Below are 18,813 nucleotides of genomic sequence, written 5' to 3'. Positions count from 1 at the left end.
AGGGACGCGAGAGAAGGGCTCATCCCCGGGAGCACAGGTAGGGAGAGCGGCTGTTGGGCTTGAAGGTGCGCGAAAGAGAGGTCGGTAGAGCGAAGGAGGAGGAAGATAGCTCCTTCTTGTGAATACAAGGGAGACGGGCATATCTATCCACGCACGAACAGGTAGGAGATTTGAGGGCGGGCGAAGGGCGCGCCACCCCTCAGCCTGAGGGGGGCGAAAGCGCACAAGCTCCCTGAGGGGCTGGAGCGGAGGGGAGGCCGCGCCAGTCAGGCAAGGAGCTCCGCGTTCCCATCCCCTTCGCCGAGGATCTGCCCGGCGGGGCAGGCGTGAGGAGGGCGGCAGCCCCCGGTCCTGAGGGGAAGGAGATGAAGGCGGGCGGCCCGCCCGGAGCCGCCCGCCCGGAGCCGCCCCGCCGCCTCCCTCAGGGCTGCCCCGCCCCGCGGCCCCGCCTCCCCGCGCGCCACCGCCCCCTTGGCGGGAGGGGGAGGGCGGGCTGTCGGGGCCGCGCACGGGGACGGCCCGGGCGCCATGTTGGAGGGTTGCTGAGCCCGGGGTCTCTGTGTGTGCGCGGCGGCTGGAGCCCGTTTCCTGCGCGGGGCGGGAGGGGGGGGCTGGAGGAGGGGAGCAGCGCGGAGAGGGGGGGAGACGCCCAGGCGGATCATGGATGTCGAGAGGCTGCAGGAGGCTCTGAAAGGTGGTGCCGGGGTTTGCCGCGGAGAGCGGGGGGTGGGGGGGTGGGGGGGGAGCGGTGTCCCCACGCTGAGGGAGGGGGACAGGGGTCTCCCTCGCAGTTGAGATCTTCTTGTGGGGAGGGAGCGCCCTTCGCTGAGGGCGGCAGCTGCCCCTCCGCTGGGGGGACGAGGGTCATGTCCCCGTGGTGCGGGGAGGGGGCTGCTGGCGTGGGAGGGAAGGGGGTCCCGCGGAGTGGGGAGAAGCCGGGGGGCTCTCGGTGGGGAAGGGGAGCGGCGTGAGCCCCATGTCCCCACTGCCCTAGCGAGCTCCCTAGGCTCCCTCAGGGCTGCGTGAGGGGGAGCAGCAGAGGGAGGTTCGTGACCCCACCGGCTCCCCTCCTCCTTCAGGCCCGGGGCTCCCCTCGCCTGGAGTGCCCTCTTCTCCCCCCGCACGCCTACCTGCCCTCCCTCCCTCGGCCCTTGCCCGTCCCTTTTCTTTTTCTCCCTCCACGGTCCGCTTCTGTGCTGGCTTGCTTTGCTGGGTGCAGCCCGAGGAAGCCAGCCTCTTTCTCTGTTGTAGCTGCTCAAAAGAAGTTGCAAATCAACTTTTGCTGCTCAGATGCATGTAGTTTGTCCACACGAAAATATGAAGTGTTTTATAGGGCTGGGAAGCTGGTGGAGCTCTTGGGAACGAGTAAAGCATTGTGAAAGCGTGAAAATATTTTTGTGAGAGCTGTGCGGGTCGTTAAAGCAAATAAACCGGTGATAATTACAGTTTTTTGTTCTATCCTATCTTTTACCATTGTTTTTGTGTCATTCTTGTACCAACAGATTTTGAGAAGAGAGGGAAGAAGGAAGTGTGTCCGATACTGGATCAGTTTCTTTGTCATGTTGCTAAGACTGGAGAGACGATGTAAGTGTGACTCTTCTGGTCGTCTTCAGTTGTAGCTTACAACATTTCTGCATTTTAAGTCAATGAGATGCTAATTGGGTTCTCTTTTTATCGGTAGATTGCTTCCGTGAGCTAAATAAGTTTGCCTTAGTTTCCCATTTGATTTTGGATGGATTAGTCTTGTTTGCTGGCAGTTACTTTTATGTAACAGGAAGACTTTTTGTACAGCTTCGCTCGGGGGTGTTTGTCAGGTCTTATTGATCCTGCTCAGTACAGTAAACCTGTTGCTCTTCCTACATTTTATGTGACATTCAGGTTTTTTTAAATGGGAAGTTCAGCTGGCTGTTACAGCGCCTGTTGTGTGCTGTTGCGGTAGCTGTTGTGTACAGTGTCTCACGGTAGTGTTTACACAGAGATACGAGCGGCTCAGATGATTTCTTTCCAGGCTTTGTACGCCGCGCTGCGCGGTGATTGCGCCTAAACGCTTCTGATGAAGAAGGAGAGTCGCGTAGGTGCTTTCTGCAGAGAAGACATGGGAGCTGCTCGGCGTTCCCGTGGTCGCTCGATGCTCAGCTCGCAGAGGAGCCTCCCCTTCCCGGGGCGCTCTGCCGCAGACCCCCGGCGGATCGGTGGGGCCGGAGGGCGCCGCTCCGCGCTCCTGGTCGGGGCTGAGCGCTGGTGCTGCGCGGGGTGACTTCCTTGGCGGATCACTATTTGGCAGGAAGGGGAAAGGCATCCCTGGGTGCGTTGCTGGAGAGTTGCTCACTTTCTGGCTCCCAGGCTGTCTCCTTGTTTTTGAGGCCTAGTGCCAGGCTACAGGCTTCAGCAAGAGAGGGGGGCTTTTACCAGTGTTTTGTTAGCGATCAGTGAGCGCAGGGGCTTTGTTCGGGTTTCTAGAATCCCTCTAACTCGTAAGAGGTTTGTAGGTTTTGTTGGCCCTTTTTTTTTTTTTTTTTTCTTTTTAGTAGCTTGCATTAATGGTTTTGAAAGAAAAACAAGTTCTGAAATGTACTTTGCTCTTTGAATAGAAGGCTTCGGCTCAGCAGAAATACACGGCAGTAATGCTTAGTATTTTGATGTAGTACGTACTTTAGTGTGGGCTTACTGTGGTGATACGTTTAAAATATTTTCCCTGTTCTGAAATATTTCTTCAGGCTGTTTTTATTGTTTCTGCCCTATTACATACGTTCTAAAGTAATTTTAAAAAGTGATCGTATAGGGGCAAGTTCTTGGGAAAATCTTTCCCTATGTGAAACTTGGAGAATGAATAAACTCCTGACTTGATTTCCATTTGGAAATTTAGATTTTTTTTTTTTTAAAATATTATTATTTGATTATTACAAACTGTTCCTTAAACCTGAACTGGAATTTGTCATCTGGAACTTCATGCAGACCCTGGCCTTCTCTGTTTCCAGGGTTTTCTTTGGCTTTTTTTTTTTCCGGGTCTGTGGCTTTTTTCATCATTCTTGAACCTTTCACTGGCGTTAAATTGTTTTTTAAAAAAATGTCGGATGCAAACATCAGAAGTGTCTAATGATCTGGAGACAGACATGGAAATACTGTTCTATAACTTTTAATTTGCTTCCCATTATCTGCCAAAGTCTGTATTTCTTGATCAAACATGCTTCTATTTTTGCTTGTGTTACATATCAAAGCAATAGGAAGAAATGAGTAAAAATAAAAATCTTATGGTAAAGACTGATAATATGCATTATAAGAACTTAATGTATTTTTAAGCTACTACAGCTTGATCACTGTAAAAAGTGTTCCTGCATGCACAAACCTATGAAATACGTGGTAATTCAAAATGAGCTCAATATTCTTTATTCCCTATATAACTAATATTAGTTATGGAAAAGTAACTATTTAATAGGAATCTAAACTAGTAATAAATTGCCTTGGAATGAGAAGATAAAATCTAAAAGAATAGTTCGTAGTGACATTTATTAGGATTTTTATGAAGATCAGAGCTCTGTTTGAAGGAAAAAAAAAAAAGGTGATTGTCAGGGTTAGTTACACAACTGGTTTGCAGACTTATTTATTGAAAAACAATGGTTCTTACTCAGTCATAGCCTGCTCCTAAAGTAACAAATAAAAAGTACCTGTGTAAGTAAGGACCAAGGCAAAAAAGGACAAGTGAAATGTCAAATATTTTTGCTTTGAGTTATTGTTGTGTCTAGGAGGGTTACACGGTGTTCATGGGGGTTCTCAGCTTTCTGACTTACTCTGTGATGAATACTGTTTTTTTAGGTGATACACTGTAGCCTGTGTCCTGGGATAAATGTGGTGTTCTCACTCCCCACAGCCCATACCCTTCTGGACACAGTGGCAGCAGATCTTCTAAACAGTTGTTAAAGTGTGTTCGAAGGGTGCTAATGATGTAAATTAAAATGACGTTAAAGGTTCTTATCAAAGCCTGCGCATGGCACACATAGCGTGCTTAACAGACTGGAAGCATGGGCTCCTCTAAGGCCGTTGGGTGCCTCCCTGCCCCTGTTTGTGTCATGTGCTTATTCATCCAAGTGAGTTACGAACAGGTAGATGCAGGTTTAGGTTAAGCTGTAATTTTACTAGTATTGCTCTTGGAAGCAGTCTTGGCTAACACAGCCCTTGTGTCACTATTTCACTTGTGCTTGTTCAAGTGAGTCTGGAGCTGCATGGTAACCTAGAGCAGGAGACTGCTCGCAGTTGTAACTAACTCTTTCGCAGTGCTGTTTTTAACAAGGGTCAGTTCATTGATCAGCTTGTTTTGTCCCTGTTAGCTGGTATGTCAAACCCCAGCGCAACTGAAGAGGTGGTGTAGGGGAGGAACAAAGGGTGAGAGTTGTATAAGCCAGCCCGGCAACTATGATAAGGCTCTTTAGAGCATGTCTTCATTGTAATTAAAAGTCTGTCATTTACAAGGAAGGTCCGTAATAAAAATGTTGCTAAATTGGGTTATATTGTAGCGTAAACTTACTTGTGTTATCAGAACCTTGCAGTAAAAGCCTGATCATGCAACCACGTGTGTTAACTTCATCTATTTGAAGTTTAAGCTATCTTCTTGTGCTAAGTTAACCATTGACTTAATTGTTTGCAAGATTGTGGCCTGCATTTACGAAAGCTGGTCTAAACTTCCTTTATTATAGGTGAGCAGAAGTAAAAGTTTGATTGCCTGGCTACTTTGGAATAATTTTGTTTCTTAACTGTTGCTATGGTAAGACTTAGCCTTAGGTGAAATACAAAGTTTATGATTCAACCTTTTTTAATCTTGCGTTGAGTCTTAGGGTTTTTTCTTTTCAGAGGAGTGATGTACTCCGTAATGGACTTGACTTTTTACTAAGATACTAACGTGGAATTTCCTTAGTGAGACCAAGTGTAGTCAGGGAAGATCGTTATAACCTCCTTTTCTTTGGTTTGTAAAAGATAAGGGTGACTTGCAAAACTGAGTAAAGTGAAGAGATACAGTAAAGTATTAAGACTAGCAAATTTTGTATCTGAAGACCTCTTTAAAAACAGGGTATGTTTTTGTGCTTGTTTTTTGCATAAGAAATCCATTATCTATTTTTTTCTGAAATAGAAACAGCTTTAAGAGACAGTACAGAAGTCACAGCACTGCAATACTAGGAGAGAGTGCAAAAGTCAAAATTTTTTTTGTTCTTCTGAAGAATTCTTAAAGAATAGATATGAAGATCGCTTATCAATTGTGGTCATATGCCTTGTATTTAAAATATGTTTTCTCTTACCTCTTAGTAGATTCTCTTGGATTTAAGATCACTCTAACCCCTTGGATAGCGAAAATGTTTCTTTAGGTACTTCACCAAGAAAATCCAATTTGTGGCACCGTAAGGGAAAACTAGGATTTTCCTTTGGTTCTAAAGTTGGAAATAAAACTTAGAAACAAAAGCAATCAAAAATTTTATGTCAGTTTTTCTCTGCATTTTCCCCACTCCTGCCCTGAGGCAGGCAATCCATAAAGCGGAGTTTTAATGGCTTACTATAGTGGAAAATATAATACAGATGCTTACTGACAGTGAAGGAATCCAGAAAAAGGTAGTGAAGTTAGAAAATGTGGAGAAATACAGCATGTAGGCAGAAGTGATTAACTGTAAAATAGCTGTAGGCTCGAGCAGAGAACGTTGGCCTGGCCAGGATGTAATGTAGTTATACTAGTTCTTGCTCTGAATGCAGTATAAATAGCCATTAAGATACCTTCTGTTTTTATTTCTTTGTGTAGTCAAATTCTTTCCTCTGAATTTCTCTGGAAGATCTGAAATATTAATTTGCACCTCATCTAAGCCTGAAGACAGAAGTTGTCTCTTCGCCAGTTTCTTTGAGGACCAACATAAATGCTTTTCTGCAAAGTTTCTTGAGTCGAGTTTGATACATGGCATTGAAGAGCAAATATGAACATATACAGTGTCAGGATAGAACGGTGTAAGTTGGAGGGGACCTCTGGAGGTCATCCAGTCAGACCCTGTACTCAAGGGGAGCTAATTCCAAAGTTAGTTTAGGTTGCTTAGGCCTTCATGCAGCATTGCTGAACACCTCCAGTGATGGCAATTCCATGGCCTCTGTTTGGCTCCCAGTTTCACTACTGAACCACGTGCGCTGGGGAGAATGTTCCCCTTGCAGCAAACCTGGAGCTTTCCTTGGAGCAACCTGGGGACACTGCCTCTTACCCCCTCATTTGTGCATCTCTGAAGGGAGTCTGTTTCTGTCTTACCCCTCCAGTGGTGAGAGACAGCAGTTAGGTTCTGCCACCACAGCCCTCTCTTTCTCCTGAAGAGGACGTGCTGCTTAGGTTGTGTCCTACCGCTCTGTTACCCATCTTGGTGGCCGCCTGCTCGCCTCGCTCTTTCTGCTCCGTTATGTTGGATGACGCCAAACTGGACACAGTGTTGTGGGTACAGATTCGTAGGTGCCGGGCAGAGGGGTGTAATCGCTGGCTCTGGTATTGCAGATGTCACCCAGAGCGCAGGCGGCCTTTGTCACGGCAAGGGCACGCTGACAGATACTCAGCTTCATGTCTACCAGCATGGGTATTTGCCCTAGTATTGAGTCTGAGCGATGTCATTTGTGACTGGTTGCGGTCAGACTGGTTGGACGCCGTTGGCCACAACCACTGCTGTGTTGGCCTGGTGGTCCGCTGGGTCTGTAGCTCTCCAGCTTGGCTGCAGAGACGCGGTGGGAGACTCTGCTGCGTGTCCTGCTGGAGCCAACAGCTGATCTTCCCTCACCAACAGGGTCAGTCAGGTGGAGCGGGGACGAGGCACTGTTGGTGCATTATATAACCATAAATGTGAATTACGTAACTGTAGTTCCATCAGAGATAAGGGCAAAAAGTGTTTTTGACCCTTTGATAGTGTTTCACGTAGCAGTGAACTTTTTTTTTTCTTGCTACATTTTTGGAACACTCTTTTGGGTCAGTTTAGCTTTTACAGTATTTTGTTACAGCAATAGTTTGTCAGCTGGAGAAAAGATGTGAGTGGAGATACGGTAGCAATGAACACGTGTGAGAATAAGTTCTCGTTCTCAGCTTTAGTGTTTTAATGACGTGTTCTGAACTCTTGGATGGTAATTTCCTTTCTTATGTTACAAATACATAGATTTTTGTAGCGATATGTCCTTTAGCTTATTTCACATGCTTAGATCTAAGTCTACTTGTTTCTATAAAGTGTGTTCTCTGGTTTTATTTAACTGGCAGTTTTGTTGCTTGAAGTATGTTTGCTCTTGTTTTTGACTAGTTTGAAAATTTTTTTCTGATTTGGAGGCAAATCATTGTAAATCTTTAGAACTGTTGGAGGAATGCAATTCCTTATGATTTTGTTTTTTAAATGAAATAAAACTTCTCAAGTTCCTGCCATAATAAACAGGATAGTATTTTCTGAAAGAAGTCTGTGTGCCTTTCTTAGTATAGGCCTCTTCCATTTCCATGTTCTCAGTGAAGCAAGAGATGTGAGTAAACTTTATTGCATTGTCTCCTACTATTATTCCTCACTAACTCTGTTCCACTAGGTGGCTGGAATTATTCCCCATTAACTCCCCTTCCATGGACGCTCTGTTTTCTGTCTCATAACCCACTGGTGCTTCCAAAGGACAGGAATCCCCCGTTGAAAAGCCTGTTTTTTATTTTTGTCGAAGATAGTTTCGCGTCCTTGCTTTTATTATATATATTATACAATAGATTATATTATTAAAATTATTTATGTATCAAACGTGGAGTTGTAGTACTTCAGAGGAATCGATACAGATGAAATCACTTGCTCCTTTAGGAAACACACACTATTGTAGTGTTTTATTTTAAATGCTGCCACTTCATATCTGTTGGGAGTGAGGTTTACAGTATAAAGGTCAGACTTTAACTACCATTATAAAATGTGCATGATGAACTGCTCCTAATAAACTTTAGTCTCTCTGTAGGATACACACGTAGGACAAGAGGCAAGTTCCTCGTAGCAATGCTGACTTTTTGGTGTAATCGGATGGTTTTAAGTGCAGATGTAACTGTACGCGCATACAGGCTGTCACTTGCGATGATGTCTTCCCCTGGTGCTAGATACAGTCTGTTCTTACAAGCACACTCCCTGCTAGTCGTCTTGCAGGCAGCTTGCTGACAGAAAACCACCCCACCGTTTATTCTGTACCAGTTAATATAGTTGCACGTGCTTCTGTGATCACCTTTAGAAGTGTTCTGTTGGCGTCCTTCTGCTCTTCAAGCTCCGTTCTCCTGCGTTGCTTAATCGAGTTTGTTCTCATCCTCAGGGTTTCTGTCAGTTCTTACCTTTACCCCTGAGTAATGTTTCTTCACAGCTGTAGTGGCTGCCTTAGTACTACCTCTGTTTTTTCCAGCGGGCCTCAAGTCTCCTGTTCCATGATGGCCTTGGGAAAGTTTGCAGTACTTTCCATTCTATAGCACACTGTGTGGTAGCAGGGATGTTCTTCTGTTTTGACGTTGTAATTGATGAGCCTCACTCCCTCTTCCTGTCTACAGATTTTTGGGAAGGTTTGTGCTTTATGGCACATGTTGGGGGGAAGGAGCAAGACGATGGTGCACGAGGAAGGGAGGATACAGAGCAGTCTGTGCCTCTTGGGGGACGGTGGATTATCAGGTTTGTGGATAAACCAGACTGATACTGCTTTTGGGCAAACCTGGCACGTGTCTGGCAGGTCCCAGCTGTAGAAGTACTATTACTTGAAGACAGTTGCAGGGTTTCAGTGGTGGCTGCACCTGATGAGGCTTTGCTCAGAAGTGGTAAGGGAGCGTGGTGACGCAGGAACACCCAATGCCTGTGCATTAGGTCACTGAGGTAGGGTTCACCTTGTCAGCCCGAGCTTGGTGCGCGTCAGCTGAACCACCGTGAGCAGGAAGCCCATCGGGTGGCTTTTGGTTCTGGTTTTGGAGGGAGTTAGTAATGGAAGTGGGATTTGCCCGATCCCAGTAGTGCTGTGTGCAGACCTCAGGGGAACCTCTGCTGTGGTGGGCCAGCGCGTGAACTGGCAAGCGTAGGAGAACAGTGCAAAGTAAGTTCAGACCCAGAAGGAGTTGCACAGGGTGTGTTTTCCTTAATCTGGATTCCCAGCTTTCGTGCTCAATATAGTAAAGATTTGGGCATGATCTTGGTGTGGTGTACTGCTCCTCTGAGGTAACCTGTGGATCTCTGTGCCTGGTCATTTAACAGCGATGGCTACACTTACCAGATGAGCTACAGCATTTCTTTTATTTGGTTATTCTGTGCAAACTGTGACACCTGGAACGACTGGAGAGTCATGTGTTAGTAGACATGTGGAATTTAATTTGCGTATGGAAGAGGTGATACATTTATATACGTAATTATCCAAATTTTAATTTTATGTTACTTAGTGATTTTTCTATAGGTAGCTCCTATAGAGACAGAAGTACAAATTGTACAGAAGTAATTTTAACTTGCTGCAAGTTTAGGAAGGCTTAAATATGCTTCACTGATTGCATAATACTTCCCTTAAATTTTCCACTTCTGGGCTTCTGCTATACAGGTTTTTTGAGAAAGTGTCATCTATTTAATGTTTCTGTATTCTGCCTGCGTCAGCTCCAGGGTACTGTGGAATTACATTGCGCCTTTGCCTGATGGATTATTTTTCCGTGCAATCTCTGTTGAATGGGATGGGATGCACTGAGAGTTGTGCTGTGGAACTCCTGCAGAATATTCTGTGGTGCCCGGCATCACTCTTGAAACATGCCTGAGCGAACACTAACCTGTTCAGTCAAGTTTTATCAGAAATAGAAATAAATGAAAGCTAATCCACAGAATTGTTAGCGTTGAAGTAAATACGGTTGTCTAAATTTCAACAAAATGTTAGATAATGTTAAAAGGCAGACCTGGACTATGTAAGTGGTTTCTAGGAGGCATTTTGACACAGATAATGCCTATCTGCTGTTGACAATCTGGTTGAGTAGTGCTATTCAAATGCAGCTACAGTTATCTTTGGTAGAGCAGATGAATATAAATGTTCTTAGGGCTTGTGTGATTGTAACGTGAGAGAGAAGTCAGATACTTTCCCCATTTCTGAACTCTTGGTGATAGTCGCTTAAGTGCTGTTGTTTATGATTCTAAGGTTAAAGTGAATGTCCTTTAATTGAAGTTTAAAGATTAAAAGTGAAATTCAAGAATATGGTCGCTGAAATCACGGCTCTTTGAAATAACTCTTCCTAGGAGAGTTCATTTTAGTAATACCTGAATGAAAGTCCTGCAGTAAGCATTTCAGAAATGTCTAGTAGTCTAGTTCCTGTCTTGAAGATACATTCTACAGAAATGAGGCAGATGTGGATTGAGAAGACAGTTGCTATACATAAAGTGATTGTGTTCCAAACAGTTCTGTGTGTTTATAATCAAGTTATGCAGGAAATCTTATTTAGAAGATCAACAATCAGATTAAAAAGTACACAAAACTCAAATGATTTTAAGATAATCTAGTGCAAAGTGTGGTAACTGAACTTTTTACAAAGGTAAACGTAATACTTGTACAGAATATTGGTAAAAAAATTATCCAGAACTAGAGAAATAAAATTTGTTGGGGTAAAGTATCCCATAAAATATGTGACAGCAGGAAGATCCTGAGTATGCATATATTATAGCATAGTTTAGTGTGGTTCCCTGAACTGGTGGTTTTTCTGCATAATAGAAAAAGAAAAGGTAACTAAATTGTAAATAAGTTAAGTTGTTATTACTCGGATGGGAGGACTTGGCGAATATTTGATCCTTATCCAAAAGTCTGTGTTTGTAAGACTTGGAGGAGACCTCTTTAGTTGTTGTGCATTTTATAGGAAAGTCAGTATCTGGGGTGATCATTCTACTTGCAATAAAACTTGAGATTTATAGGAAATGTTACTTGAATGTGTGCATATGTGAAATTACATGAAGAGTAAGAAATCAAAGTAAGGTGAGAATTTACATATTGGTACACAGTGCATAAGCACAGCGAGTGGAATAGTTCAGTAAATACACAAGTTTATTCTTGTCAGCAAAAGGTAACTTCCAAGTGAATTTTCGAGTGGAAGAGGGAAATTTAATGAACGTACCATCTACTTTTACTTTTGTCTTTATAGATAAGCCACTGCTGGTGGTTTGTGGAAGTTTTGAAGGCTTTCGGTTACTTTGTGCATATTGCTTTCCACTCTGCTGTAAGGAATTTAATTGTTGAATGAAGAATCTGTTGTAATCTTGTCCTTTTTTTGTTCTGTGGTCAGGTTTTTTTGCCTTCAAAAGAAGAATGGAAGGTACTTGAGTTTGTTTTTAGAGAACTATATAAAGAAATGTAATTTCTTGAAAAAGTCTGAGTCCTAGTCAGATTTTTTTTTTTCCTATTCTGTGGAACAGCTGTGTTCTGTTGGAGTCAGCTGAATATTTATCAGCAGAGATTAGAAGTAGTCCCTTGATGATTACGGATACTACTTTAATGTCTTCATCAGCTGTCTGTTTCCATAACTAAGTCTTAATCTTTGTTGTTCCTGGCAATAGCAGTAGTAGTTTGCGAGTAGCAGAGGTGGACGCTCATACTACTGAAGTAGATGTACTTCTAATGTGCTACAGTTTCCGTGGTTCTGGGCTGAGCTCGTCATGCTCACGAGGAGGAGAGCGAAGTCTTAATTTAGGCTGGCAACAATCTGTGAGTGAAGGTAGAAAAATACCTTCTGTGCATGTGGGAAATACCAGTTTTTCCTCTTTTGAGCTCTTCAATATATTTTTAATTAAAGTGAAAGGTAACATGAGGTCAAATCCTACTGAAGATAAAACATGAGAGCGTTTTAATTTTACATGAGTTATCAGGTGAAAGGGAAGTGGATGCTCCCCCAGGAAGAGTGCTTGCCAGTGTGTTTTTCTAATGAGTGTGTACCATTTGTGGCAAAGCACAGTGTTCCAGTAAATTCACCGTGCTGTATCATGTAAAGTTTAAAATTTATTGCTTGTTCAGAAACACCAATAAAGAATCTAGCATTTGCTTATGGTTTTAATTTAATGTTAGGTGGAAGGGTTTGTCTGCTTGCCAGAAGCATTTAAGAAACTAGTCTGCATTGATGCACAGGGGATTTTACTGTGTAAATGTGTTGTCATTATTTGGAATTTCCCATGTTAATCTGCACTGTGTGATGCTGAAAGTAATAACAGTGTGCGAAATGATGACAGTAAAATTAATTGCATCAAAACAGTATTAAAATAAATTACAGGAAGTAGAAAAATTATGTTAAAATTCAAAGAATATTTGAAGCAAGAGTAGAATGAAGTGTGTGCTTTTATCTGGCTCATGAGTGCAGCTGCTCAGAGGAAAGGCTCTGCTTTCTACCAGTCACATCACACATCTTATCTTATTCTTCCTTATCTGTAGCATTAATTTTGTGGTTAGATTAGCGATCTGCTTCACCTCCCTGTGTGTGAGATCACAGGAATGTGTGGGAGCAGCAGAGCAGGCTTGCCCCTTCTGGTGTAGACAGGGTACAAGGTTAAGTACGTGGTGGGGCAGCGCCCTCCTTCTCTACATCCCGATGAAATCCCTGCTGAACCACAGTGTAGCTCATCTCTCCGTTAATGGGAGTTCAGTTTCGCCAGATTGCTACCCCAGAATTTTTCCAAAGTATTTTCTGAAAAAAATGAAACCCATTTCTCTACTATTGAGCACTCCTTGGTAAGAAGCAATCTTTATTATTTATATAATAACCAGTGAAATAGTAATTCCTGTACAAAAACCGAGGCGGCAAATGGTGACAGGGTTGTTGTTTTTTTTTTTTCCTGTATGAAAATGCTGGGGATTGTGTTCTACAGGCGGTTCTTAACAAGATTTTTAGCTTGTGCACCCGCTTCTGTGTAGCTGTGTCCTTCCAGGTATCCTTGTTTATACCAAATTAATATATCTGAAATTAGGGTATGCTAAGTAAGGTAAAGATTAAAACAACACCAAAAAATAGTAGAGGGAGTAGGCCCTACCTACTGTCCTTCCATCCCAAAGAACAGAGATAACCGAGGAAGGAGAGGAGCGAGAGGAAGAGTGTCGCCGGGCTCCTTTCCCCAGAGGACTGTGATCCGTCTGTTCTGCTGCCCAGCTTTCCCTCTGGCTCGACTGGAGAGGAGCTCTCGGACGTGCCCTCCGGGTGCTGAGTGGTCCCGCTGCCAGGGCGTGGGACGGTCAGTCCTGGGCAGCCTCCCAGCACTGATCCCAGGTGCTGCCCTCCCCGAAGCCTGGAGGAAGGGATCCACCCCAGGGCTTCTCATGCCTGGGGATAAATAAATGCTGTGCTCTCTGGGGGCCCAGACAGGCCTTTAGTTTGGGAAGTGGCATGTTCCATGGGGTCCACAATATCCCTGTTTGGATGCATCTTGCATCGAGGCTGTGGAAGAGCACACTGGAAGGTTTGCCACCTTGCACATGTGTTTGAATTGGATACGTCGTTGCTGGGTGCACTTCGTTTTCTCTGCCTTTCGACTTTTCAAATAGTTTCAGAGGTCCCATTGATAGACCAGAATAGAAGAGGAATTAACTCATTTTCGATGAAACTTTAATTTTGTTTCTGACAGCCTGGGGAAATTACTGTGTCTTAGAGTACATCTTCATCTTCTTTGAGCTCTAAAGCAAGGCACAAATGAGAAGAAACAGTTATTAAAGTTGGCAAGTTATTTCACTTAAAACCACCTGTTTCCTACTAGCAAGTCTCTGTGGGAGTGTAATCTCAGTCAACAGTAATTGGCGGGGTGGGGGAAAGCTAATATAAGTAACTGGTATCTCTTGTTACATGTTAAGTGAATCCCTCTGAGATTGTCCTTCTGTTCTGGGTTCTGAGAACTTTGCCTTAAAATCAGTTCAGCTGAACTGAAGTGTTCGCATTCCAGATATACTAATGTACTTTTTTTTTTTTTTTTTAAAATTTTATTTCTGCTTGTCAGAAAGCTAATAGTATGAGGAGGCTGGAGGGGGAAGTCCCCCCATCTTTTTCTAAGTTCTGATGTTTATGTTATGGCCTGTTCAATGAACAGAATCAATAGTACATCTGCTTTGTTTTCCTTTTTGTTTTATGTTCTTTATCTCTCCAAAACAGATGGCATCCTCTTAAAATTTAAACCAAGTGATTTTGTAATGAACTTAACACTGTGCAATCTGAAGACAGACATCCCACTGGGACTCCTGGGACTCTTACTGTTTTAAGTACATAGCTAGGTCTCTAGAAGCTCAATATCCCTTCAGTATAATGTTTTTCTTAATTAAACCTGTAATCTGTGAAGCAATCCCAGAAAGATTTATGAAATAATTGCAGTAACTTCATTTCAGGTGGTAGCCTTGTTTCAGGCACTCTGAATTCTCCCTCCTGTTCTTCAGTTAATTTCAGATTTTGTCCTGCCTGCCTTCCACGGGTCTTACTGAAGTTTGAAACTTAAAATTCTGTAGTTTGTCTAAAGTGTGTAAGCCGTGTGTACTGCCCATTTTAATACATATTTTAGTACAGTTGCAAAAAAGGGCGAGAGGTAACTTACCCTGGTTGTCTTCTGCACTGGTGGAGACCCGTAGTCTGATCTACACTCAGTGTCCACATAGGGTGGTGATGCTGGGGATCACTGAGTTGTAGCAAAGCCTTCCAGTGTAGTACTAAATACATGACAGAAAACACTATTGCTTGGTCAACATGGATGTTTTTTCTTAAAAATAGCAGGGAAAGCACTGTGTGTGAAGGACGTAGGGATTAGGGATATTGCAATTACAGCTTTGTCTCCGTTCTTGTTGTAGTTCTCTGAAAGTTAGTATTTATCTGTGGTTCTCCAGATTGGAAGACTTTACTCTCTCAAGTTCTTAAGTTGCCTTTCACTGTTACTTCTGTGACTTGGTTTTTAATGCTTGTCAAATCTTACCCAAACAACTTTGTTAAACGTTTCTGGGGTTTTTTGCTCTTTTTGTTGAAATTTCAAGTCTCCTGAAGTGAATATACTAAGTGGCAAAAGAATCAAATATAAAAACTTGTCCAGCAGTCGGAAGAAAATATCAGTTAATTCTCTGACATACAAAAAGCATCTCGATAGTGCAAGCTATTTGAGAGAAGGTTCCCCTCTTTCACAGTAACTAGTGCGGTAAGGGAGAAAGGTGCTTTCTCAGTTTCATCAGTACAAACATTTTGACTAAGCAGGAGGTAAGGGGATGGGGGGAAGTCTTCTGCACTCTGGGAGTGATGGCATTAGATTATTTCCATGTCAAATGCAATTTTGTTTTTGATATGCATGTTTGGAAAGATGAATTCTGTGCAAATCATGTTAGCAGAGAAGCAATCATACCTTGCAAGCAACTTTGTGTTAGTAATTCTTCTAAATCAAAGCATAGCTTCAGATTATGTGAACTGCTTTCTGTCAAAGGTGACCTCTGTCCTTGAAGAGCGCTGTTTATCAAACAGAATTGGGGGATTATTTCTAAACTTGGTCGATGTTTCTCTGCAAACTTCAGTTGATCTGTAGTAGTAGATTAGTTCCAGCAGAAAATCGTGTAGTTCAAGTACAGGTGTGAAACAGTTTGCTTTTATGAGAGAACAAAGTTATTTATTTAGGATTGTGTTCTTCCTTGTTTCCGCTCTGGTAATGCTATAGGTTATGTCCCTTGCCTAAATTAATCTTTTTTTTTTTTTTTTTAATTCTACGTTGCCTGTGCAATGGAGATACTTTTGCTGCCTCATCAACTTGTAGTGAATAAGTACGTTATTGTAGTACTGTTCTGACTGTAGAGTTTCCTTACACTCCTTTGTGTCTGTCTTCATAGGGTTTAACTTTCTTGTCTTCACTTAGTCATTCTGACCCCATCCTGGGGTTTTCTGTGTTTGCCTGGAGGATTTTTTTGTAATTATTTCTATTTTTCTGTGGGGTTTTTGTGTAGCCTGTCATTTTATTTAATCTGTACTTGCTTATTGCATGTCTTGTGTCTTCCCCACTCTCTTTCAGCCTTTTCTCGTGCTGCCTCTCTAATTATATGTAAATATGCTCAAAACTTGCTTATGTTTCTCATCTTATTGGCTGTTTGGTCAGATGCTCTCTGCTGTCCTGTTTAATTTCTGTGAAACACAACTGAGTATCTTCAAACACTGAAGTATCTTCCATCCGTGTTTCTAATTTTTACTTAAATTGCAAGGTCAGGGGCTGCATTCTGATACAATATTATGGTGTTAAACATCTTTTTCGTACCTTAAAGCGCAGTTCTTAGCAATAATTAAATCTAGGACATAGTATCATGTGTTTGAGTAACGTACAAAGACTGGACTGTTGGCCTCTGTGTTAGCTTCAATGCTTTCACCTGTTGCTTGACTATTAAAGGTACTTTTTTTTTTAAAAAAAAATTGTTGTGTTAAACTACCAGCATTTACATGGATCCTGGGAGAATTTGAGATGTGTGCTTCTGCTGTGATATGTGTATCTCTCTGTACAAGGTATAGTTCTGAAGTGTGCTGTGGTTGCTTCTTTTCATTACTGCCTCTGGTGACTTTTTTTCCTCATCAGGTGGTGGGGTTTTTTTTTTGCGGGGGGGGGGGGGAGCATGTGGAGAGATATATATATATTTTTTTTATTTTTTTTTTCTGAAATGAAGTTGCTTCCTCTTATTTTCTGTATGTCAGAGCAAAACTTTTAGGTTGATATAGGGGAAGGTTGGTGCAGGAGCTGGTGGGAGGGAAGCAGAGGACTCTTTCTTTAAGAAAAAATGCTGGCTTATGATGATTTGGAGTGTCTGTGAAACTAGAGGCTCTTTAGCCCAGGGCAGCTGTCTTTGTACAGGTATGTTTACACAGGATGACCCAAACAGTGTAGTGAAAAATGCTTCAGATATACATAAAATGTATACAGTTTCGAAGTTGTCGTTCTCTAGAACAAAAATACATTGAACCCAAACATTTTAGGATCAACAGATTTTTTTTGAAGTATTGTTTCTGAAGAAATTGTTTTTGCAGATCTTACAATGTTCACAGGAATTTTTTTCTTTGAGTGTCTGTGAAAGAGCTCTCAAAAAGTTGCTGGTACAAACTCGTGAGTTAGTGTAGTGGTCAGGAAAAACATGGTTTAGAAGACATAAGTGTGTATTTAGAAAAGGCTGATTATGTACCATGCTGAGTGGGAAGAGCAAGTCTGTATGAACAAGCCTGCTCAGTAGCAAGCGTGAATAGTATTTTCTCCATGGAATTTGTTCAGTTTGGTTTCTTCACAGAGCTTAAAGTGTTTGTCGGTTATTTTCCAGTGTATAAAACTTAATGAGGTGATACATGAAGCCGTATGGAAGAATTTTCTTTTGCTTGCATTTGGCTCTTGGTTTAACTGCAGAGGGTATTGACCGAACTTTGCTCATTTTCAGTGTCTCTCATTTTGTAGCAAAGCAGCCAAAATTCTTGGGGAGCTTGTGATACAAGTGCAAGAATTTTCTTTTCTTGAACACAGATATTTGCCATTTTCTTATCTCTTCTCTGCTATTGTCTGGCTTTCTAAGTGACCAGTCTTTCAGTGTATGCTGATACCTTAAATTTCTAGTGATGTAGATACAGATTGCTTTGACAATTAGGAGGACATGCTATTTTTTTAATCTTGAGTTTCAAGAGTTTAGCTAATACTGACTTCTATGTGTCATTTTCATAGCCTGGTAAAATGTGAAAGGTAACTTTTGTCTTTTGACACTCACTTTTGATCACTTCCACTGAAGAAAATGGAAATTAAGAAAATCTTAGTGGCCCTGCAGAAATTCTTTCTTTTTTTTTTTTTTTTTTTTGTCAGAAGGGAGTTCATTATTTTGACAATTTCTCTTTTTAGATACACAGCCAGATAATTTTCACTTTTGTATATTGAGTGTAATCTTTTTATAAATAGCTTAAAAGTTGTCTTCAAACCTTGCAGTACGTTGTCACAAGTGTAGATAAGTTTCTTTAACAAATATACATGATGAAGGTTGCTTGAAGTAAGATTCTTTTATATAAATCCTTTATTAATCCACCTTGAGTATTACGTTTCTTTTCTGAGGACTCGTTCAGAGTTAGTTGAAACTAGAGGCATAGTGCCCAGCTGTCTAGGAGGCAGACTGTCACTGTCTGGTAACCTGGGGGTAGGTGCTGCTGTTGCTGGTGAAGGGACTGGCTTGGAGGGAAAAGGAAGCAATTGCAGTCCTGGATGAAAGCAGGAGGAGCAGCAGCCTGCTTTCCAGAGCTGCTCCCCCTTGCTTTTGAAGTATTTTCTTCCTCCGGTGAGAATAGCGTGTAGTTCTGCCCCCTTCCTAGCAGCCCGGCAGACACAGATGAGGTAAGAAAGAGGGGAGGAGGGACTGCTGCTTACTGGGTGGGTAGGAAAGGCAGGAAGGAGGTGACTGAAGGATGGCGTCCAGAAGTTGGAGATTCTTCTCCCTAGGATGATGATAGATGAGTCGGGCCTAAAAGAAACAGGCGACTTGCATTGTAGCCTCCAGAAACCTTCCTCCTCTTCCTGCCTTCCAGGAATCCACTGTGTTGCCACTGTGGGACTGAATTTTGCCTACAGAGTTGAAGAGTCTGGAGCTGACTCAGTCTTTTGTGGTGCAGAGAGTATTTCCTGTTGAGTTCCCGTGTAACTTACTGGTGCTGGGATAAAACTGTTCATCAGAAACCAGTTGCATAGACTGAAAACGCTTCAAGGCCATCATGTAAATGGGGGAGCGTGTTTTAATGTCTAAATTTCAACACTGAGGTCAGGAGATTAGGCTCTTGGAAGCACGAGACATCTCTGTGACTTTGAAGCTGTTGTTTGTGGTACAAACTGCAGTTCCTTC

At 42.5% G+C, this 18,813-nt stretch overlaps 1 protein-coding gene across 2 annotated transcripts in view; it reads left to right on the top strand.

The window, feature by feature from the left end:
- Nucleotides 1-660: 660 nt before the first annotated feature.
- The window catches only part of PPP4R2 (protein phosphatase 4 regulatory subunit 2), a 31,691-nt gene continuing 13,538 nt past the window's right edge, over nt 661-18,813 (top strand). For both annotated transcript variants that reach the window (XM_086470240.1, XM_086470239.1), the window contains exons 1-2: nt 661-694; nt 1,503-1,584. In XM_086470240.1, coding sequence (XP_086326366.1) covers nt 661-694; nt 1,503-1,584 — 116 coding nt within the window. The remainder of the gene's footprint in view (nt 695-1,502; nt 1,585-18,813) is intronic.

This window comes from Leptosomus discolor, chromosome 9 (genome assembly GCF_034619465.1).
Source record: "Leptosomus discolor isolate bLepDis1 chromosome 9, bLepDis1.hap2, whole genome shotgun sequence".
NCBI lineage: Eukaryota > Metazoa > Chordata > Aves > Leptosomiformes > Leptosomidae > Leptosomus > Leptosomus discolor.
Note: the sequence above shows the minus strand (reverse complement) of the source record. Positions and strands in the feature narration are given on the sequence as shown.